The 23,693-nt window shown below is 52.2% G+C and overlaps 1 protein-coding gene across 1 annotated transcript in view; it reads right to left on the bottom strand.

Moving 5' to 3' along the window:
* Window positions 1-226: 226 nt before the first annotated feature.
* LOC148454570 (SCO-spondin-like) overlaps window positions 227-23,693 on the bottom strand; it is a 147,596-nt gene continuing 124,129 nt past the window's right edge. The window contains exons 19-24 of the mRNA XM_088460772.1: window positions 17,607-17,713; window positions 17,396-17,505; window positions 13,883-14,032; window positions 11,418-11,511; window positions 1,610-2,004; window positions 227-480 (exon numbers count right to left, since the gene is read on the bottom strand). Coding sequence (XP_088316898.1) covers window positions 227-480; window positions 1,610-2,004; window positions 11,418-11,511; window positions 13,883-14,032; window positions 17,396-17,505; window positions 17,607-17,713 — 1,110 coding nt within the window. The remainder of the gene's footprint in view (window positions 481-1,609; window positions 2,005-11,417; window positions 11,512-13,882; window positions 14,033-17,395; window positions 17,506-17,606; window positions 17,714-23,693) is intronic.

The following is a 23,693-nucleotide window of genomic DNA, read 5'->3' as shown; positions in this document are numbered from 1 at the left end:
ATGGCGCCGCCCTCCCTATGCCGGCTGTCACACTGTAACTCTGTCACCTGTATAAATATGGAACCCCTCATTTTATTATAATTTCCTGATAATGTACAGTAGGGGGAACATTATTCTTCTCATCTATGATCTAATACAACGATGTCATGAGTTTGTGTATATTATTAGTCCTTCCCATGTACAGAGCAGATCGCTCCGCGGTTCCCTTTGCAGACTGTACGGAGATTCAGCCGCCGGCCACGTGGTTACCTGAGCAGACCGTCTCATCCGTCCCAGTGGCGCAGTCGCTTTCTCCGTCGCACACTTTTTCCTTCCGCACACACAGCCCATCCGGACACTGGAACTCATGGGACTGGCAGACGCAGACCCTCTCATCACTGTAATCACCACAGTCGTCGTGCCCATCGCAGCGGTGAATATAGGGCACACATCTTCCCAGGGAGCAGCGGAAGTGAGCGGAACTGCACCCAGCAGAACAGCCTGCACGGAGAAATCATGGGGTCAACAGGTGGCGACATCTAGCGTGGCCAAGTACTCTGCAATGCCCTCACCAGACTGTCAGAGGGTACAGGTCTCCATCCCATGTAATGCCCTCACCAGACTGTCAGAGGGTACAGGTCTCCATCCCATGTAATGCCCTCACCAGACTATCAGAAGTTACAGGTCTCCATCCCATGTAATGCCCTCACCAGACTACCAGAGGCTACAGGCCTCCATCCCATGTAATGCCCTCACCAGACTATCAGGGGCTACAGGCCTCCATCCCATGTAATGCCCTCACCAGACTATCAGAGGCTACAGGTCTCCATCCCATGTAATGCTCTCACCAGACTATCAGAGGCTACAGGTCTCCATCCCATGTAATGCCCTCACCAGACTATCAGAGGCTACAGGTCTCCCTCCCATGTAATGCTCTCACCAAACTATCAGAGGCTACAGGTCTCCATCCCATGTAATGCCCTCACCAGACTATCAGAGGCTACAGGCCTCCGTACCATGTAATGCCCTCACCAGACTACCAGAGGCTACAGGTCTCCATCCCATGTAATGCCCTCACCAGACTATCAGAGGCTACAGGTCTCCCTCCCATGTAATGCTCTCACCAAACTATCAGAGGCTACAGGTCTCCATCCCATGTAATGCCCTCACCAGACTATCAGAGGCTACAGGCCTCCGTACCATGTAATGCCCTCACCAGACTACCAGAGGCTACAGGTCTCCATCCCATGTAATGCCCTCACCAGACTACCAGAGGCTACAGGTCTCCATCCCATGTAATGCCCTCACCAGACTATCAGAGGCTACAGGTCTCTATCCCATGTAATGCCCTCACCAGACTACCAGAGGCTACAGGCCTCCATCCCATGTAATGCCCTCACCACACTATCAGAGGCTACACGTCTCCATCCCATGTAATGCTCTCACCAGACTATCAGAGGCTACAGGTCTCCATCCCATGTAATGCCCTCACCAGACTATCAGAGGCTACAGGCCTCCATCCCATGTAATGCCCTCACCAGACTACCAGAGGCTACAGGTCTCCATCCAATGTAATGCCCTCACCAGACTACCAGACGCTACAGGTCTCCATCCCATGTAATGCACTCACCGGCTTCATCAGAGTCGTCAGCAAATCCACAGTCAAGATCACCATCGCAGACATGGGAGAGCGGGATGCAGTGGCCGTTGGAGCAGCGGAACTCCGCAGTGCTGCAGGCCGGAACTGGGCAGCCCCATTCATCTGAATGATCCACGCAGTCAGCTTGGCCATCACAGCGGTGAGCCAGGGCAACGCACTGCCCGTTGGCACATCGGTGCTCTTGTGGCGCACAGGTCAGCGAGCAGATCTCATCTGAGCCATCTCCGCAGTCATCCTCGTTGTCACAGACCCAGGCATTGGGAACACAGCGCTCACTCAGGTGACAGGCAAATTCATCACCTCCACAGCGGGAGGGGGGAGAACAAGGCTCATCAGGGCACCGCCACCGGCCGGCTCCGCAGGTGCTGCAAATGGAGAGGGGGCAGTCAGACGGAGACCAGACAAAATCATGTCAGACAGTAACCTCTGTACATAGATAAACCAATCAATCGTACGCTTGCTTTCATAGCTATCATCATCAATGAGCACCTGCCCTGTCCTTGGGGCACATGTCTGAAAATAGGCGGATTTAGCCCTGCGAATATCTATGTAGCCTGCAATCCCTGCCACGTGCGGATATCTTTAGTGATCAGTAAGGCTGCTTAGACGTAGGCTGCAATAGTTAGTTTTAGACTCAAAGTGTTAGTTATCAAATTGTAATTACACTTATAATCTAAGACAGAGTTACACCGGAGTTCTAATTAGCCATATGTACACCAGGCAAAGACTGATGGGACTTCTCTCTCTCTCTCTCTCTGAATTGCAGGTAAATTGTACCACTGCTCCCATCAGATGCTGTTATATTGAATGTATAATCACAGCTTTGAAATATTATTTAGGTAAATTGTCTCCACTTTTATATTAGGAGCATTTTCAATATAGTAAGTTTGGAATGTACTGTGAATCGGCGTTCTACACCCTTCTCACAAATAGTTTATCTTAGACTTTATTGCATCCCAATTTAGTGTGTGTTGAGCACAGGGGGAGGGGTCCCAATCAGTGAGCACAGAGAGAGATGTTTGTAACCTTCATTATTAGTGATCAGTAAGGCTGCATAGATGTAGGCTGCAATATTTAGTTTTAGATGCAAAGTGTTAGTTATCAAAAAATAATGACACTTATAATCTAAGACGGAGTTATATCCTGGAGTGAAGCTGGAAGAAAACTGAGGGAAAACATCCTCAAAACCAGAACACACTTGGGACGACAACAAGCAACATACTTATGTGAATTAACAAATTCACCATCAGCTGCTGTATGTATATCCAGGAATCTCCTCACTGCACTCACTGCTTGCACATTGCAGGTACTCCCCTATCTGCTGCTGTATGTATATCCAGGAACCTCCTTACTGCACTCGCTGCTTGTACATTGCAGGTACTCCCCTATCTGCTGCTGTATGTATATCCAGGAATCTCCTTACTGCACTCACTGCTTTTACATTGCAGGTACTCCCCTATCTGCTGCTGTATGTATATCCAGGAATCTCCTTACTGCACTCACTGCTTGTACATTGCATGTACTCCCCTATCTGCTGCTGTATGTATATCCAGGAATCTCCTCACTGCACTCACTGCTTGCACATTGCAGGTACTCCCCTATCTGCTGCTGTATGTATATCCAGGAACCTCCTTACTGCACTCGCTGCTTGTACATTGCAGGTACTCCCCTATCTGCTGCTGTATGTATATCCAGGAATCTCCTTACTGCACTCACTGCTTTTACATTGCAGGTACTCCCCTATCTGCTGCTGTATGTATATCCAGGAATCTCCTTACTGCACTCACTGCTTGTACATTGCATGTACTCCCCTATCTGCTGCTGTATGTATATCCAGGAATCTCCTTACTGCACTCACTGCTTGTACATTGCAGGTACTCCTCTATCTGCTGCTGTATGTATATCCAGGAATCTCCTTACTGCACTCACTGCTTGTACATTGCAGGTACTCCCCTATCTGCTGCTGTATGTATATCCAGGAATCTCCTTACTGCACTCACTGCTTGTACATTGCAGGTACTCCCCTATCTGCTGCTCTATGTATATCCAGGAATCTCCTTACTGCACTCGCTGCTTGTACATTGCAGGTACTCCCCTATCTGCTGCTGTATGTATATCCAGGAATCTCCTTACTGCACTCGCTGCTTGTACATTGCAGGTACTCCCCTATCTGCTGCTGTATGTATATCCAGGAATCTCCTCACTGCACTCGCTGCTTGTACTCCCCTATCTGCTGCTGTATGTATATCCAGGAATCTCCTCACTGCACTCACTGCTTGCACATTGCAGGTACTCCCCTATCTGCTGCTGTATGTATATCCAGGAATCTCCTCACTGCACTCACTGCTTGCACATTGCATGTACTCCCCTATCTGCTGCTGTATGTATATCCAGGAAGCTCCTTACTGCACTCACTGCTTGTACATTGCAGGTACTCCCCAATCTGCTGCTGTATGTATATCTAGGAATCTCCTTACTGCACTCACTGCTTGTACATTGCATTACTCCCCTATCTGCTGCTGTATGTATATCCAGGTATCTCCTTACTGCACTCACTGCTTGTACATTGCAGGTACTCCCCTATCTGCTGCTGTATGTATATCCTGGAATCTCCTCACTGCACTCGCTGCTTGTACATTGCAGGTACTCCCCTATCTGCTGCTGTATGTATATCAAGGAATCTCCTCACTGCACTCGCTGCTTGTACATTGCAGGTACTCCCCTATCTGCTGCTGTATGTATATCCAGTAATCTCATCATTGCACTCGCTGCTTGTACATTGCAGGTACTCCCCTATCTGCTGCTATATGTATATCCAGGAAACTCCTCACTGCACTCACTGCTTGTACATTGCAGGTACTCCCCTATCTGCTGCTGTATGTATATCCAGGAAACTCCTCACTGCACTCGCTGCTTGTACATTGCAGGTACTCCCCTATCTGCTGCTGTATGTATATCCAGGAAACTCCTCACTGCACTCACTGCTTGTACATTGCAGGTACTCCCCTATCTGCTGCTGTATGTATATCCAGGAATCTGTATATCCCCCCTTGGCCTTGTTACCCCACCACTAAGCCCCACTCCCTCCTGTCTCTGCCTGTCACCTCCCTCCCCCCACGGCCTTGTTACCCCACCACTAAGCCCCATTCCCTCCTGGTACTGCCTGTCACCTCCCAACCTCCATGGCCTTGTTACCCCACCACTAAGCCCCATTCCCTCCTGTCTCTGCTGGTCACCTCCCTCCCTCCATTCCCTTGTTACCCGACCACTAAGCCCCATTCCCTCCTGTCTCTTCCTATCACCTCCCTCCCTCCATGGCCTTGTTACCCCATCACTAAGCCCCATTCCCTCCTGGTTCTGCTTGTCACCTCCCTCCCTCCATGGCCTTGTTATCCCCACCACTAATCTCCATTCCCTCCTGTCTCTGCCTGTCAACTCCCTCCCTCCATGTCCTTGTTACCCCACCACTAAGCCCCATTCCCTCCTGTCTCTGCCTGTCACCTACCTCCCTCCATGGCCTTGTTACCCCACCACTAAGCCCCATTCCCTCCTGTCTCTGCCTGTCACCTACCTCACTCCATGGCCTTGTTACCCCACCACTAAGCCCCATTCCCTCCTGTCTCTGCCTGTCTCCTCCCTCCCTCCATGGCCTTGTTACCCCACTACTAAGCCCCATTCCCTCCTGTCTCTGCCTGTCACCTACCTAACTCCATGGCCTTGTTACCCCACCACTAAGCCCCATTCCCTCCTGTCTCTGCCTGTCTCCTCCCTCCCTCCCTGGCCTTGTTACCCCACCACTAAGCCCCATTCCCTCCTGTCTCTGCCTGTCACCTACCTCACTCCATGGCCTTGTTACCCCACCACTAAGCCCCATTCCCTCCTGTCTCTGCCTGTCACCTACCTCCCTCTATGGCCTTGTTACCCCACCACTAAGCCCCATTCCCTCCTGTCTCTGCCTGTCACCTCCCTCCCTCCATGGCCTTGTTACCCCCACCACCAAGCCCCATTCCCACCTGTCTCTGCCTGTCACCTATCTCCCTCCATGGCCTTGTTACCCCCACCACTAAGCCCCATTCCCTCCTGCCTCTGCCTGTCACCTCCCTCCCTCCATGGCCATGTTACCCCACCAAAAAGCCCCATTACCTCCTGGTTCTGCCTGTCACCTCCATCCCTCCATGGCCTTGTTACCCCCACCACTAAGCCCCATTCCCTCCTGTCTCTGCCTGTCACCTCCCTCCCTCCATGGCCTTGTTACCCCCACCACTGAGCCCCATTCCCTCCTGTCTCTGTCTGTCACCTCCCTCCATGGCCTTGTTACCCCCACCACTAAGCCCCATTCCCTCCTGTCTCTGCCTGTCACCTCCCTCCCTCCATGGCCTTGTTACCCCACCACTAAGCCCCATTCCCTCCTGGTACTGCCTGCCACCTCCCTCCCTCCATGGCCTTGTTACCCCACCACTAAGCCCCATTCCCTCCTGGTTCTGCCTGTCACCTCCCTCCCTCCATGGCCTTGTTACCCCACCACTAAGCCCCATTCCCTCCTGTCTCTGCTGGTCACCTCCCTCCCTCCCTTCCCTTGTTACCCCACCACTAAGCCCCATTCCCTCCTGTCTCTTCCTGTCACCTCCCTCCCTCCATGGCCTTGTTACCCCACCACTAAGCCCCATTCCCTCCTGGTACTGCCTGCCACCTACCTCCCTCCATGGCCTTGTTACCCCATCACTAAGCCCCATTCCCTCCTGGTTCTGCCTGTCACCTCCCTCCCTCCATGGCCTTGTTACCCCCACCACTAAGCCCCATTCCCACCTGTCTCTGCCTGTCACCTATCTCCCTCCATGGCCTTGTTACCCCCACCACTAAGCCCCATTCCCACCTGTCTCTGCCTGTCACCTATCTCCCTCCATGGCCTTGTTACCCCCACCACTAAGCCCCATTCCCTCCTGCCTCTGCCTGTCACCTCCCTCCCTCCATGGCCATGTTACCCCACCAATAAGCCCCATTCCCACCTGTCTCTGCCTGTCACCTATCTCACTCCATGGCCTTGTTACCCCACCACTAAGCCCCATTCCCTCCTGCCTCTGCCTGTCACCTCCCTCCCTCCATGGCCTTGTTACCCCCACCACTAAGCCCCATTCCCACCTGTCTCTGCCTGTCACCTATCTCCCTCCATGGCCTTGTTATCCCACCACTAAGCCCCTTTCCCTCCTGTCTCTGCCTGTCACCTACCTCCCTCCATGGCCTTGTTACCCCCACCACTAAGCCCCATTCCCTCCTTTCTCTGCCTGTCACCTCCCTCCCTCCATGGCCTTGTTACCCCCACCACTAAGCCCCATTCTCACCTGTCTCTGCCTGTCCCCTATCTCCCTCCATGGCCTTGTTACCCCCACCACTAAGCCCCATTCTCACCTGTCTCTGCCTGTCACCTATCTCCCTCCATGGCCTTGTTATCCCACCACTAAGCCCCATTCCCTCCTGGTTCTGCCTGTCACCTCCCTCCCTCCCTCCATGGCCTTGTTATCCCACCACTAAGCCCCATTCCCTCCTGGTTCTGCCTGTCACCTCCAGGGCTGCCAAGAGAAATTCTGGGCCCAGGTATAGCAACATCCTGTGGGACCACAGCATTTTGGAGATGGCTGCACCCATTTGTGAGTGGGTCTAACATGTGAGATGCACCCACTCACAGGAGCATGGCATAGCACGCACTCACAGGAGCATGGCATGGCACCCAGCAGCTGGGACACGAGTAGTCACTATTAGGATGGCGGGACAGTCCCATAATAGCTGCATTTTTAGCGGGATGTATTTAGATGCTATAATGTAACACACAATAATTAAAGTGCTACAACTGTATTTTGTACATCTCATGTAAATAACATAAACAATCTATTTTCTATCATAGAGACAGATGTATGAAGGACTTAACTTTGACATAACACACGCTTGCCGACATTTAGCTCCTTCCTTCCGGGAGGGAGCTGTCGGGCTTACAGGGCAGGGGGCGTGACACGCCCAAAGGGGGCGGGGCCAGGCACATGACGAAGCATTGGGGGGCGGAGCATGGGGGCGTGACAGCACGATTGCGTCATCGTTGCCCCGCCCCCTCTTCACAATGCCGGTGGCGGAGCCACAATGACGCGATTCAGCGCGAATCGCGTCACCGGCCCCCCCGCTGCCGGGGTTTGTGATTTAAAAGCGCAGGGGGGTGCGGGCACATCGTCGGGGGCCGGGAGGTCGGGAGCGGCACCCGATTTTCGGGAAGCTCCCGAACAAATCGGGAGGGTAGGCAAGTATGACATAACATCGGGTCATCTTATACACACACATTCCACAGCTCATATCCTAACCCCCTGCTCCATGCTCCTTCCTCACTATCTACCCCATCTGTGTCACCCCTGTCTGTCTGCTCCTCACATTCCACAGCACATATCCTAACCCCCTGCTCCATGCTCCTTCCTCACTATCTACCCCATCTGTGTCACCCCTGTCTGTCTACCCCTCACATTCCACAGCACATATCCTAACCCCCTGCTCCTTCCTCACTATCTACCCCATCTGTGTCACCCCTGTGTGTCTGCCCCTGACGTTCCACAGCTCATATCCTAACCCCCTGCTCCATCCTCACTATCTACCCCATCTGTGTCACCCCTGTCTGTCTGCCCCTCACATTCCCCAGCACATATCCTAACCCCCTGCTCCATGCTCCTTCCTCACTATCTACCCCATCTGTGTCACCCCTGTCTGTCTGCGCCTCACATTCCACAGCTCATATCCTAACCCCCTGCTCCATGCTCCTTCCTCACTATCTACCCCATCTGTCTGTCTGCCCCTCACATTCCACAGCTCATATCCTAACCCCCTGCTCCATGCTCCTTCCTCACTATCTACCCCATCTGTGTCACCCCTGTCTGTCTGCCCCTCACATTCCACAGCACATATCCTAACCCCCTGCTCCATGCTCCTTCCTCACTATCTACCCCATCTGTGTCACCCGTCTGTCTGCCCCTCACATTCCACAGCTCATATCCTAACCCCCTGCTCCATGCTCCTTCCTCACTATCTACCCCATCTGTGTCACCCCTGTCTGTCTGTCCCTCACATTCCACAGCACATATCCTAACCCCCTGCTCCATGCTCCTTCCTCACTATCTACCCCATCTGTGTCACCCCTGTCTGTCTGTCCCTCACATTCCACAGCACATATCCTAACCCCCTGCTCCATGCTCCTTCCTCACTATCTACCCCATCTGTGTCACCCCTGTCTGTCTGTCCCTCACATTCCCCAGCACATATCCTAACCCCCTGCTCCATGCTCCTTCCTCACTATCTACCCCATCTGTGTCACCCCTGTCTGTCTGCCCCTCACATTCCACAGCTCATATCCTAACCCCCTGCTCCATGCTCCTTCCTCACTATCTACCCCATCTGTGTCACCACTGTCTGTCTGCCCCTCACATTCCACAGCTCATATCCTAACCCCCTGCTCCATGCTCCTTCCTCACTATCTACCCCATCTGTGTCACCCCTGTCTGTCTGTCCCTCACATTCCCCAGCACATATCCTAACCCCCTGCTCCATGCTCCTTCCTCACTATCTACCCCATCTGTGTCACCCCTGTCTGTCTGCCCCTCACATTCCACAGCTCATATCCTAACCCCCTGCTCCATGCTCCTTCCTCACTATCTACCCCATCTGTGTCACCCCTGTCTGTCTGCCCCTCACATTCCACAGCACATATCCTAACCCCCTGCTCCATGCTCCTTCCTCACTATCTACCCCTCTGTGTCACCCCTGTCTGTCTGTCCCTCACATTCCACAGCACATATCCTAACCCCCTGCTCCATGCTCCTTCCTCACTATCTACCCCATCTGTGTCACCCCTGTCTGTCTGCCCCTCACATTCCACAGCTCATATCCTAACCCCCTGCTCCATGCTCCTTCCTCACTATCTACCCTATCTGTGTCACCCCTGTCTGTCTGCCCCTGACGTTTAAAATGTAAAGCTCTCATGAGCAGGGCCCTCATCCCAAATGTGCGTCTCCTCCCCCTACTCATAGTATCTTTTACTCCTAACTCCCCAATTGGCACCTAACAATTGGTTGCTGAGGCCCCGCTGCTTGTGTTATGCAGCTATGTGTATAAAGTATAAACCATGTCCTTGTCCTGTATATTACTATTAACTGATTTTCTTCTGTGCTCATTTATGTACTGTGTAAGGCGCTGCGGAACCTTTGTGGCGCCATATAAATAAAGGATAATATCTCTGTCTCCTGCAAATCCTGCCACGTGCGGATCTCTCTGTAGCCTGTAATTCCTGCCACGTGCGGATCTGTCTATAGCCTGTACTTCCTGCCACGTGCGGATCTCTCTGTAGCCTGGAATTCCTGCCGCGTGCGGATCTCTCTGTAGCCTGCAATTCCTGCCGCGTACGGAACTCTCTGTAGCCTGCAATTCCTGCCGCGTACGGAACTCTCTGTAGCCTGCAATTCCTGCCGCGTACGGAACTCTCTGTAGCCTGCAATTCCTGCCGCGTACGGATCTCTCTGTAGCCTGCAATTCCTGCCACGTACGGATCTCTCTGTAGCCTGCAATTCCTGCCACGTACGGATCTCTCTGTAGCCTGCAATTCCTGCCACGTACGGATCTCTCTGTAGCCTGCAATTCCTGCCACGTACGGATCTCTCTGTAGCCTGCAATTCCTGCCGCGTACGGATCTCTCTGTAGCCTGCAATGCCTGCCACGTGCGGATCTCTCTGTAGCCTGCTAATCCTGCCACGTACGGATCTCTCTGTAGCCTGCAATTCCTGCCACGTACGGATCTCTCTGTAGCCTGCAATTCCTGCCACGTACGGATCTCTCTGTAGCCTGCAATTCCTGCCACGTACGGATCTCTCTGTAGCCTGCAATTCCTGCCACGTACGGATCTCTCTGTAGCCTGCAATTCCTGCCACGTACGGATCTCTCTGTAGCCTGCAATTCCTGCCACGTACGGATCTCTCTGTAGCCTGCTAATCCTGCCACGTGCGGATCTCTCTGTAGCCTGCTAATCCTGCCACGTACGGCTCTCTCTGTAGCCTGCTAATCCTGCCACGTACGGATCTCTCTGTAACCTGCAATTCCTGCCACGTACGGATCTCTCTGTAGCCTGCTAATCCTGCCACGTGCGGATCTCTCTGTAGCCTGCAATTCCTGCCACGTACGGATCTCTCTGTAGCCTGCAATTCCTAGCACGTGCCCCCAGGGATCTCAGCTACGTGAAATTACCTTCTACACCCCAGCTAAGCGCTTCCTATCATACATGGGGATATATGCCTCCGCACAGCCCACTTGGGCATGCCTGGTACCACACTGCAATAACACACACAAGATACGCTCCGCAAACAGGCTCACATGCTCCGCAAACAGACTTACGTTCATTCCTGCGCCCGTCCCTTTGTACACTGCAAGGAGTTACCCTAAAAAAAATAACCTTCCCCACCCCTTTATCCATATGATAATGGACTGCCCTGCCCAATCAGGCGACTGCTGCACTTACACCCCACAAGGTGCGCCCTCCTACACCTCACCTCACCCAGGGCAAACTCCTGCCCATCACAAACCCAACATCTTACTCAGCAAACCCCGGGCACTCTGTGGCAATGGGGCATTACCCATTGTGGATGTGTTGTGCTTTATACGTGACCACCCCAGACAACATTGGTATATGGGTCAAAAGAGACAACCCGTATTATATCATGTATTTGTATAACCTATCCTGGTGGCAGGAAACCACGACACCTACCAGTTGTGGCAGCCTTGCTTCACCATGGCACCAGCTGGGAACGGCAGATTCTCCCAGTAACACGGGCACTCTGAAGGGATGATACAGCTCCCATCTAAATCATGGAAGGATGATTATTACTGGTGTAAGAGACATTTAATATCCTGTAATTCAGGGCAATGCACACCACACTGACAGACAATATTCATTAGAGCAGGCCTGGTCCACCTGTGTCTCTCAAGCTGTTGTTAAACTACACATCCCAGCATGCCCTGCCATAGTTTTAGCATTCCCTACTAGCAAAACTGCGGCAGGGCATGCTGGGACTTATTGTTTCACAACAGCTGGAGGGCAGGGACGTGCAGTTAGGCTAGGCAGAGCCTCCCCTGTCATACTCCTGAGATTTGATATAAAAAACATGATTAGAATAATACAAATAAGATATTTATAACTTATAAACATCTTTGTTTATTGTAATCAGTTTTATAGTTCACACTCACCAGCTTTGTGGAGCTCCCTGTGACTGCAGGGAGACGAGGCAGCAACAGCTCAGCCTCACTTCTGTATAGTCAGCCACTGCTTTCAGAGCTGGGGGTGGGGCCACACCATGTGCAGTAAGCTGCACAGAAAGAGAGCTAATAGAGGCATGCCTCTGAGTATGGGGGGGGCATGCCTTGAGCACTGATGGACACCTTGGATGTGTCATGTGACCAGGAAGTGCCCTGCTGTGTTTAGAGATCGGAGCTAGGAGAGTGTCATGTGACCAGGAAGTGCCCTGCAGTGTTTAGAGATCGGAGCTAGGAGAGTGTCATGTGACCAGGAGGTGCCCTGCAATGTTTAGAGATCTGAGCTAGGAGTGTGATGTGACCAGGAAGTGCCCTGCAGTGTTTAGAGATCGGAGCTAGGAGAGTGTCATGTGACCAGGAAGTACACCCTGCAGTGTTTAGAGATCGGAGCTAGGAGAGTGTCATGTGACCAGGAAGTACCCTGCAGTGTTTAGAGATCGGAGCTAGGAGAGTGCCATGTGACCAGGAAGTGCCCTGCAGTGTTTAGAGATCGGAGCTAGGAGAGTGTCATGTGACCAGGAGGTGCCCTGCAATGTTTAGAGATCTGAGCTAGGAGTGTGATGTGACCAGGAAGTGCCCTGCAGTGTTTAGAGATCGGAGCTAGGAGAGTGCCATGTGACCAGGAAGTGCCCTGCAGTGTTTAGAGATCGGAGCTAGGAGAGTGCCATGTGACCAGGAAGTGCCCTGCAGTGTTAGATCGGAGCTTGGAGAGTGTCATGTGACCAGGAAGTGCCCTGCAGTGTTTAGAGATCGGAGCTAGGAGAGTGCCATGTGACCAGGAAGTGCCCTGCAGTGTTTAGAGATCGGAGCTAGGAGAGTGTCATGTGACCAGGAAGTGCCCTGCAGTGTTTAGAGATCGGAGCTAGGAGAGTGCCATGTGACCAGGAAGTGCCCTGCAGTGTTTAGAGATCGGAGCTAGGAGAGTGTCATGTGACCAGGAAGTGCCCTGCAGTGTTTAGAGATCGGAGCTAGGAGAGTGTCATGTGACCAGGAAGTGCCCTGCAGTGTTTAGAGATCGATAGCAGCAGCAGCAGCAGAGAGGACACAGTGATGCAGGCAGGAGAATGAATGGACACTGAAGCTTCGTGTAGTGAGGGGAGAGTTACAGTGAGTAGGGGGTGAGACCCATCTCCATGTGTGCCTCCCCAGCCATTCACCTCACCGCACGTCACTGCTGAAGAGCCACAGGTCGGCCAGGGCTGCATTAGAGGAACAGGCAGAGAGGTTCCTACAATCCTGCAACTCCCAAAGCTGCTGAGTTATAATGATCAGCGTAAGCTACAACATAGGTCTCCATGTACCCTCTACCACTGCAGCAATCACCCGGGTGACGGCTCAGTGGAAAAGGTTACCTGAAAAAGACCCTGGTGAGGGTGCTGTGTAAATGGTGCAACCTGGGTCATGACGACCCAGGTGAAGCCTCAAATGACCCGATTGGCTGCCTTCAGTAGGTGCTTGGAGATGACATAGGGCTCTATTTACTAAGCTGTGTTAGGAGATAAAGCGAACAGAGATAAGGTACCAGCCAATCAGCTCCTGTCATTTTTCAAACACAGCCTGTGGCATGGCAGTTAGGAGCTGATTGGCTGGTACCTTATCTCATTTCACTTTATCTCCTAACACAGCTTAGTAAATAGACCCCTTTATCTCCAAGCGTATACTGTGACGTCGGAAGACCCAGTCTGGTGTGAATGGCTGGACCTGGGAATAATCCGGGTCCAGCTGCCAGTGTGAAAGGGGTCTGACCGGCTCCTACATGTGCTCAGTGTCACAGGTCAGCCGTTCCTGCAGAGCTGCCCCTCACTGTGAGGACCCCTAGTGGTGAGGGAGGAGAAGACCTGTAATAGAATAGTAGGTCTGTACATTAGAGGCTGCCATGGATTGTACTATGATAATATTGTCCGTACAATGTCCGCTTACCATGCAGGACCTTCTCCTGAGGACAGAAGCATCCCTCCACGCAGGAAAGAGAGGCGCAGTGTGGATCAGGGCCCAGTCCCGTGGTCTTGCAGGTCTGAGCACACGGGGGTCCACAGGCCTCATACACCAGCCCATTGTCACACTGCATGGCTGTACAGAGGAAGGGGACAGTAAGCCATCATACCGTGGTTAGGGAGAGCTGCTCTTACTGTGTATATATATTATTTATAACATATATATACACACACACGCACAAGGCATAATATATATATATATTTTATATTCCCATACGTTCCATCACAGTACTTTTGTTCCAGTGAGGTAAACATGATACGGATTCTCTCAGCTTATGAGGATAAGGGAAAAGGTTCATCTACAGATGTGACCTCATACACTGGTGTGCGGCACCTGTATACACCTGGGTGCGACACCTGTATACACCTGGGTGCGACACCTGTATACATCTGCGTGCGACACCTGTATACATCTGCGTGCGACACCTGTATACATCTGCGTGCGACACCTGTATACATCTGCGTGTGGCACCTGTATACACCTGCGTGTGGCACCTGTATACACCTGCGTGCGGCACCTGTATACACCTGCGTGCGGCACCTGTATACACCTGCGTGCGGCACCTGTATACACCTGCGTGCGGCACCTGTATACACCTGCGTGCGGCACCTGTATACACCTGCGTGCGGCACCTGTATACACCTGCGTGCGGCACCTGTATACACCTGCGTGCGGCACCTGTATACACCTGCGTGCGGCACCTGTATACACCTTCGTGCGGCACCTGTATACACCTGCGTGCGACACAGCCCCAATCTGTATACAAAGGGCTCAAGCCGAGCTTTTTTCTCATTCCAAGCTCTGTGGCTCTTTATCTGCAACTTTGTATATCTTTAAATCTAATTCCTGTGTGGTTATGGTCGTAGCACAGCATCTGTAGTACAGTGTGACTGGTGCGTAACTGCGTCTGTAGTACAGTGTGACTGGTGCGTAACTGCGTCTGTAGTACACTGACTGGTGCGTAACTGTGTCTGTAGTACAGTGTGACTGGTGCATAACTGCGTCTGTAGTACAGTGTGACTGGTGCGTAACTGCGTCTGTAGTACACTGTGACTGGTGCGTAACTGTGTCTGTAGTACAGTGTGACTGGTGCGTAACTGCGTCTGTAGTACACTGTGACTGGCGCGTAACTGCGTCTGTAGTACACTGTGACTGGTGCGTAACTGCGTCTGTAGTACACTGTGACTGGTGCGTAACTGCGTCTGTAGTACACTGTGACTGGTGCGTAACTGCGTCTGTAGTACACTGTGACTGGTGCGTAACTGCGCCTGTAGTACACTGTGACTGGTGCGTAACTGCTTCTGTAGTACACTGTGACTGGTGCGTAACTGCGTCTGTAGTACACTGTGACTGGTGCGTAACTGCGTCTGTAGTACACTGTGACTGGTGCGTAACTGCGCCTGTAGTACACTGAGACTGGTGCATAACTGCGCCTGTAGTACACTGTGACTGGTGCGTAACTGCGTCTGTAGTACACTGTGAGCGTGTAACTGCTTCTGTAGTACACTGTGACTGGTGCGTAACTGCGTCTGTAGTACACTGTGAGCGTGTAACTGCTTCTGTAGTACACTGTGACTGGTGCGTAACTGCGTCTGTAGTACACTGTGACTGGTGCGTAACTGCGTCTGTAGTACACTGTGACTGGTGCGTAACTGCGTCTGTAGTACACTGTGACTGGTGCGTAACTGCGTCTGTAGTACACTGTGACTGGTGCGTAACTGCGTCTGTAGTACACTGTGACTGGTGCGTAACTGCGCCTGTAGTACACTGTGACTGGCGCGTAACTGCGTCTGTAGTACACTGTGACTGGCGCGTAACTGCGTCTGTAGTACACTGTGACTGGCGCGTAACTGCGTCTGTAGTACACTGTGACTGGTGCGTAACTGCGTCTGTAGAATACTGTGGCTGGTGCGTAACTGCGCCTGTAGTACACTGTGACTGGTGCGTAACTGCGTCTGTAGTACACTGTGACTGGTGCGTAACTGCGTCTGTAGTACACTGTGACTGGTGCGTAACTGCGTCTGTAGTACACTGTGACTGGTGCGTCTAACTGCGTCTGTAGTACACTGTGACTGGCGCGTAACTGCGTCTGTAGTACACTGTGACTGGCGCGTAACTGCGTCTGTAGTACACTGTGACTGGCGCGTAACTGCGTCTGTAGTACACTGTGACTGGCGCGTAACTGCGTCTGTAGTACACTGTGACTGGCGCGTAACTGCGTCTGTAGTACACTGTGACTGGCGCGTAACTGCGTCTGTAGTACACTGTGACTGGCGCGTAACTGCGTCTGTAGTACACTGTGACTGGCGCGTAACTGCGTCTGTAGTACACTGTGACTGGCGCGTAACTGCGTCTGTAGTACACTGTGACTGGTGCGTAACTGCGTCTGTAGTACACTGGGACTGGTGCGTAACTGCGTCTGTAGTACACTGGGACTGGTGCGTAACTGCGTCTGTAGAACACTGGGACTGGTGCGTAACTGTGTCTGTAGTACATTGTGACTGGCGCGTAACTGCGTCTGTAGTACACTGTGACTGGCGCGTAACTGCGTCTGTAGTACACTGTGACTGGCGCGTAACTGCGTCTGTAGTACACTGTGACTGGTGCGTAACTGCGTCTGTAGTACACTGTGACTGGTGCGTAACTGCGTCTGTAGTACACTGTGACTGGTGCGTAACTGCGTCTGTAGTACACTGGGACTGGTGCGTAACTGCGTCTGTAGAACACTGTGACTGGTGCGTAACTGCGTCTGTAGTACACTGGGACTGGTGCGTAACTGCGTCTGTAGAACACTGTGACTGGCGCGTAACTGCGTCTGTAGTACACTGTGACTGGTGCGTAACTGCGTCTGTAGAACACTGTGACTGGTGCGTAACTGCGTCTGTAGTACACTGTGACTGGTGCGTAACTGCGTCTGTAGTACACTGTGACTGGTGCGTAACTGCGTCTGTAGTACACTGTGACTGGCGCGTAACTGCGTCTGTAGTACACTGTGACTGGCGCGTAACTGCGTCTGTAGTACACTGTGACTGGCGCGTAACTGCGTCTGTAGTACACTGTGACTGGCGCGTAACTGCGTCTGTAGTACACTGTGACTGGAGCGTAACTGCGTCTGTAGTACACTGTGACTGGAGCGTAACTGCGTCTGTAGTACACTGTGACTGGTGCGTAACTGCGTCTGCGATTATGAATGAGCCGCAAAATGAGAGAAAACTATGGTACGTTACTTCTCTCGCAGCGGCTAATTCGTGCCGGGCGTCTCGCGCTGTATGGCATATAGGGGGTAGGTATACAGTATGAGGGCACCCATCGGAAGGAGTGGGGGGCAGTGGGGGGTTTGGCCAGGGCAGATTTCATGTCACATTTTTGTCCCAGATATGAATATGAAAGTCACGGGAGAGCTCCAGACATGGCTGATTAATAGGAAGCGATACGCACGGCACAGGTCCTGGGACCTCCAGCGGATGTACACTCCGTGCTGGTTACACTCCTCCACGTACGTGGCGATGGCCGTGCATAGACACTCGCAGTCTCCGCCAGAGTCACACCTGAGAGACAGTAAAGAGATGAACTCGCACCCGCAGATGGTAACAGAGGAATATGGCCGACATTTAGCGTCATCACCTACCCGCAGGCGTCATACACACACCAGTCGTAGTACTGCTGGCAGGGCACCTCCTGGTGGCATGGGGCAAACAGCGGCTGCATGAGAAGCCCACAAGTCTTCCTCGCCCAGGTGACCCGATGGCTGTTCTCCTGAGGGGAACAGGAAATTCCTAATCACACCCAGCTGACACCACAAGGTCCCGTCCACACTGATACATATATATTATTATTATTATACATATATATTATTATTATTATACATATATATATTATTATTATTATTATTATTATTAATATACATATATATATATTTTAGGACTAATAAATTGAGAGTAACCCCTAATATATGTATAGATACGGTTTAATTATTATAAGAGGTGCAGTGTGCTATCACTGACTATATGATAATGCAACAATTACCACACATAGGGAAAAATAAATTGTATTTTGTTGATGCACGTTATTAAATTTTAACATGTCAGAGTGCAAAATTAAAATGATATTGTTATTAAACAAACCAGCAAAACATCTACATGGCCTGATGGCTATGACTGGTATATTTTTGTATTAAATATCATTACATTTATGTAATGATATTTACTTGGTAGATGAAGATGGCGGGGTGGGTGAAAGGGCCATGTCGGTGATGGTGGTAGGTTGGTGAAGTTGGTCGGTGGGTGAAGTTGGTCGGTGGGTGAAGATGGTGGATGGATGAAGATGGATGGATGAAGGTGGCAAGTGGGTGAAAGGGCCAGGTGCTTGAAGGTGGCGGCTGTGTGAAGGTGGCAGGTGTATGAAGGAAGAAAGTGGCAGGTGGGAGATAGAAGGTGGAGGGTGGGTGATGGTGATATGTCGGTGAAGTTGGCAGGTGGATGGATGAATGTGGGGGGGGTAGGAGAAGTTGGAGGGTTGGTGATAGGGCCATGTGGGTGATGGTGGTATGTTGGTGAAGTTGGCAGGTGGATGGATGAATGTGGGGGGGTAGGAGAAGGTGGAGGGTTGGTGATAGGGCCATGTGGGTGATGGTGGTATGTTGGTGAAGTTGGCAGGTGGATGGATGAATGTGGGGGGTAGGAGAAGGTGGAGGGTTGGTGATAGGGCCATGTGGGTGATGGTGATATGTTGGTGAAGTTGGCAGGTGGATGGATGAATGTGGGGGGTAGGAGAAGGTGGAGGGTTGGTGATAGGGCCATGTGGGTGATGGTGATATGTTGGTGAAGTTGGCAGGTGGATGGATGAATGTGGGGTGGTAGGACAAGGTGGAGGGTTGGTGATAGGGCCATGTGGGTGATGGTGATATGTTGGTGAAGTTGGCAGGTGGATGGATAAATGTGGGGGGTGTAGGAGAAGGTGGAGGGTTGGTGATAGGGCCATGTGGGTGATGGTGATATGTTGGTGAAGTTGGCAGGTGGATGGATGAATGTGGGGGGGGGTAGGAGAAGGTGGAGGGTTGGTGATAGGGCCATGTGGGTGATGGTGGTATGTCGGTGAAGTTGGCAGATGGATGAATGTGGGGGGTAGGAGAAGGTGGTGGGTTGGTGATAGGGCCATGTGGGTGATGGTGGTATGTCGGTGAAGTTGGCGGGTAGATGAAGATGGTGGAAGAATTTGTTGGAAGGAAGAAGACAGTGGGTGTCACGTTTAGCATCCTGGAGTCCCCTACTAAGGGGCTGGAAGTTGTGGTTCCGGGTCAATGAAGGAGTCAGGAGCGCGGGGCCTGGATGTTCAGTCTCCTCGTCCACAAGCATCGGATGTTGGTGAGACCTGTCCTAGGGTGCGGAGTCTAACCTGCCGGGAGGTGTTCACCAGTGACCCCTCCAAGTGGGATATGGGTTTCAGCTGCACCCGGCAAGCAGGGCGCGGTCCCCAGATCAGGGATCCGATGACAGTGGGCAGGGCCGAAACTAGGATATCTGTCACCCGATGCAAGGCAGCAATTTTGCGTCCCCTCCCTTCCTGTACCTGGATTTTGTACTTGCTCCTCCATAAGGCAGTGCAGAAGTTAAATGTCCCTGGTATAGTGACTTACATTATTCCACACACCATAATGCCCATTACACATTATGCCACACACTGTAATGCCTTTTACCAAAGTGCCACTTACATATTTGCCCGACACCATTTTAAGCCCCACAGTAAGGCTTCTAATTACTTTAAAATTACCTGCTCGTTGTCAGAGGTTTTATGCTCATTACCAAGGGTTCCATGCTCGTTGCCGGGGGGTTTCATGCTCATTGCCAGGGAGTTTCATGCTCGTTGCCAGTAGAGATGAGCGGGTTCCGATTTACTCGGATCTCAAAACAGCATTTTATTGGCTATCGCCTATCACGTGTTTTGGATAGCCAATAAAATAAATCCGAACTAATCCAAACTTGTGGTAAAGAGGCGAAAAGAACAGAGTAAATCCGAACTCGCTCATCTCTAGTTGCCAGGGGTTACATGCTCGTTGCATGGGGTTTATGCTCGTTGCCAGGGGTTTCATGCTCCTTGCTAGGGGGTTTCATGCTCGTTGCCAGGGGGTTTCATGCTCGTTGCTATGGGTTTATACTAGTTGCCAGGGGTTACATGCTCGTTGCCATGGGTTACATGCTCGTTGCCTGGGCTTTCATGCTCCTTGCTACAGGGTTTCATGCTCGTTGCCTGGGCTTTCATGCTCCTTGCTAGGGGGTTTCATGCTCATTGCCAGGATTTTTCATGCTCGTTGCTATGGGTTTATGCTAGTTGCCAGGGGTTACATGCTCTTTGCAATGAGGTTTATGCTCGTTGCCAGGGGTTACATGCTCGTCTGCATGGAATCTGCTGAAAAAGGCCATCCAAAAATGGCCGCCGCCAAGGAGGAGACAGACCCTAGAGGTCCAGTAAGGACCTCTAGCATCTGTCTCCTCCTTGGTGGCGGCCATTTTTGGATGGCCGTTTTCTGAATCTGCAGCTCCCAAGCAACCGTAAGTCAGACCTTTCACCCCCTGCATTCCCGGCACCCGGTGCACGTGCACCTCTAGCCCCCCCCCTAGTTGCGGCCCTGACAGTGGGGATAGAGAAAGACACCAGTGCCGGGTGATGCGCCGCAGAAAACAGCCTGGGGACAACACTGAGACTGCTGCACAAGGATATGGCACTTTGTAAATAATCACTAGGCTCAGTACATAGGAGATGTACAGAGCATATACTGGAAATACCACTGGGAAGAAGATTGCATGTGAAGCCTGGATGAAGCAAACAGCAACCATCTGGGAATAACAAAGTAGATCAGGCAATCACCTGGAGTCCTGTTTATACCCCCAGGTAGATGTCCATTGGATGAGGAAGTCAGCTGAGAACTGACACAGCTACCACTGGATAAGGATCCATCAGGTGATTCAGCCAAGATGGCTGCACCCATGACCATTGCTGCAGGAACTCCGATATGGAGGATTGTGTGACAGTCACCTGGGCCCCGGGGAGAATACTCAGCAAGTCACCCACCGCTGCTCCTGACGTCTCACTGCTCTCGCTAATGAGGGGAAGCCGGCGCTGCGGTAAGTAACAGCCGATCCCAGGCAGAATCCAGACAGTGGGTGGGTGAAAGGGCCATGTGGGTGATGGTGGTATTTCAGTGAAGTTGGCGGGTGGGTGTGTTTTATACAGGAATTGTATAAGGGCAGTGCTCTGTATGAGGTCTCTTCTCCAGTCAGTCACGGTCAGGCATGTACTGTAGGAGGAATGTCCTAACATGGACACTGTACTGACACATATTATTACCTATGATGACTAGTGACAATGATACTGATAACTCCCACTTAATTCACAATAATACAGAGTGACAAATACTGTATATGTAAAATATCTTGTAAACTTATTTTATTTGGAGCATTGTAGGTAATGTCAACTTGTTAAATACATCCTTATATTTAGTTAGTAGTGATGTCATCACTTATATTTGGAGAATAATAACACCAGTCCAATAACCTGCTCCTGTCTTCTGTGGTATCTGTACAGGACGTGGTGAGGGTAAGGCACTACGGGCAGAGGGGTAGGTGTGGAATGTGGGGAGTGGGAGGTTAGGGTAAGGCACTACGGGGAGAGGGTAAGGTGTGGAATGCGGGGAGTGGGAGGTTAGGGTAAGGCACTACGGGGAGAGGGTTAGGTTTAGAATGCGGGGAGTGGGAGGTTAGGGTAAGGCACTACGGGGAGAGGGTTAGGTTTAGAATGCGGGGAGTGGGAGGTTAGGGTAAGGCACTACGGGGAGAGGGTTAGGTTTAGAATGCGGGGAGTGGGAGGTTAGGGTAAGGCACTACGGGGAGAGGGTTAGGTTTAGAATGCGGGGAGTGGGAGGTTAGGGTAAGGCACTACGGGGAGAGGGTTAGGTTTAGAATGCGGGGAGTGGGAGGTTAGGGTAAGGCACTACGGGGAGAGGGTTAGGTGTGGAATGCGGGGAGTGGGAGGTTATTGTAGGCACTACGGGGAGAGGGTTAGGTTTAGAATGCGGGGAGTTTGAGGTTAGGGTAAGGCACTACGGGGAGAGGGTTAGGTTTAGAATGCGGGGAGTGGGAGGTTAGGGTAAGGCACTACGGGGAGAGGGTTAGGTGTGGAATGCGGGGAGAGGGAGGTTAGGGTAAGGCACTACGGGGAGAGGGTTAGGTGTAGAATGTGGGGAGAGGGAGGTTAGGGTAAGGCACTACGGGGAGAGGGTTAGGTGTGGAATGCGGGGAGTGGGAGGTTAGGGTAAGGCACTACGGGCAGAGGGTTAGGTTTAGAATGCGGGGAGAGGGAGGTTAGGGTAAGGCACTACGGGGAGAGGGTTAGGTGTAGAATGTGGGGAGTGGGAGGTTAGGGTAAGGCACTACGGGGAGAGGGTTAGGTGTGGAATGCGGGGAGAGGGAGGTTAGGGTAAGGCACTACGGGCAGAGGGTTAGGTTTAGAATGCGGGGAGAGGGAGGTTAGGGTAAGGCACTACGGGGAGAGGGTTAGGTGTAGAATGTGGGGAGTGGGAGGTTAGGGTAAGGCACTACGGGGAGAGGGTTAGGTGTGGAATGCGGGGAGTGGGAGGTTATTGTAGGCACTACGGGGAGAGGGTTAGGTGTGGAATGCGGGGAGTGGGAGGTGAGGGTAAGGTGCTACGGGGAGAGGGTTAGGTTTAGAATGCGGGGAGTGGGAGGTTAGGGTAAGGCACTACGGGGAGAGGGTTAGGTGTGGAATGCGGAGAGTGGGAGGTTATTGTAGGCACTACGGGGAGAGGGTTAGGTGTGGAATGCGGGGAGTGGGAGGTGAGGGTAAGGTGCTACGGGGAGAGGGTTAGGTTTAGAATGCGGGGAGAGGGAGGTTAGGGTAAGGCACTACGGGGAGAGGGTTAGGTGTGGAATGCGGGGAGAGGGAGGTTAGGGTAAGGCACTACGGGGAGAGGGTTAGGTGTAGAATGTGGGGAGAGGGAGGTTAGGGTAAGGCACTACGGGGAGAGGGTTAGGTGTGGAATGCGGGGAGTGGGAGGTTATTGTAGGCACTACGGGGAGAGGGTTAGGTGTGGAATGCGGGGAGAGGGAGGTTAGGGTAAGGCACTACGGGCAGAGGGTTAGGTTTAGAATGCGGGGAGAGGGAGGTTAGGGTAAGGCACTACGGGGAGAGGGTTAGGTGTAGAATGTGGGGAGTGGGAGGTTAGGGTAAGGCACTACGGGGAGAGGGTTAGGTGTGGAATGCGGGGAGTGGGAGGTTATTGTAGGCACTACGGGGAGAGGGTTAGGTGTGGAATGCGGGGAGTGGGAGGTGAGGGTAAGGTGCTACGGGGAGAGGGTTAGGTTTAGAATGCGGGGAGTGGGAGGTTAGGGTAAGGCACTACGGGGAGAGGGTTAGGTGTGGAATGCGGGGAGTGGGAGGTTATTGTAGGCACTACGGGGAGAGGGTTAGGTGTGGAATGCGGGGAGTGGGAGGTGAGGGTAAGGTGCTACGGGGAGAGGGTTAGGTTTAGAATGCGGGGAGAGGGAGGTTAGAGTAAGGCAATACGGGGAGAGGGTTAGGTGTGGAATGCGGGGAGAGGGAGGTTAGGGTAAGGCACTACGGGGAGAGGGTTAGGTTTAGAATGCGGGGAGTGGGAGGTTAGGGTAAGGCACTACGGGGAGAGGGTTAGGTGTGGAATGCGGGGAGTGGGAGGTTATTGTAG

This window comes from Taudactylus pleione, unplaced genomic scaffold, assembly GCF_031769625.1.
Source record: "Taudactylus pleione unplaced genomic scaffold, aTauple2 ptg000978l, whole genome shotgun sequence".
Taxonomy (NCBI): Eukaryota; Metazoa; Chordata; class Amphibia; order Anura; family Myobatrachidae; genus Taudactylus; species Taudactylus pleione.
This window is presented reverse-complemented; position numbering and strand designations above follow the sequence as displayed.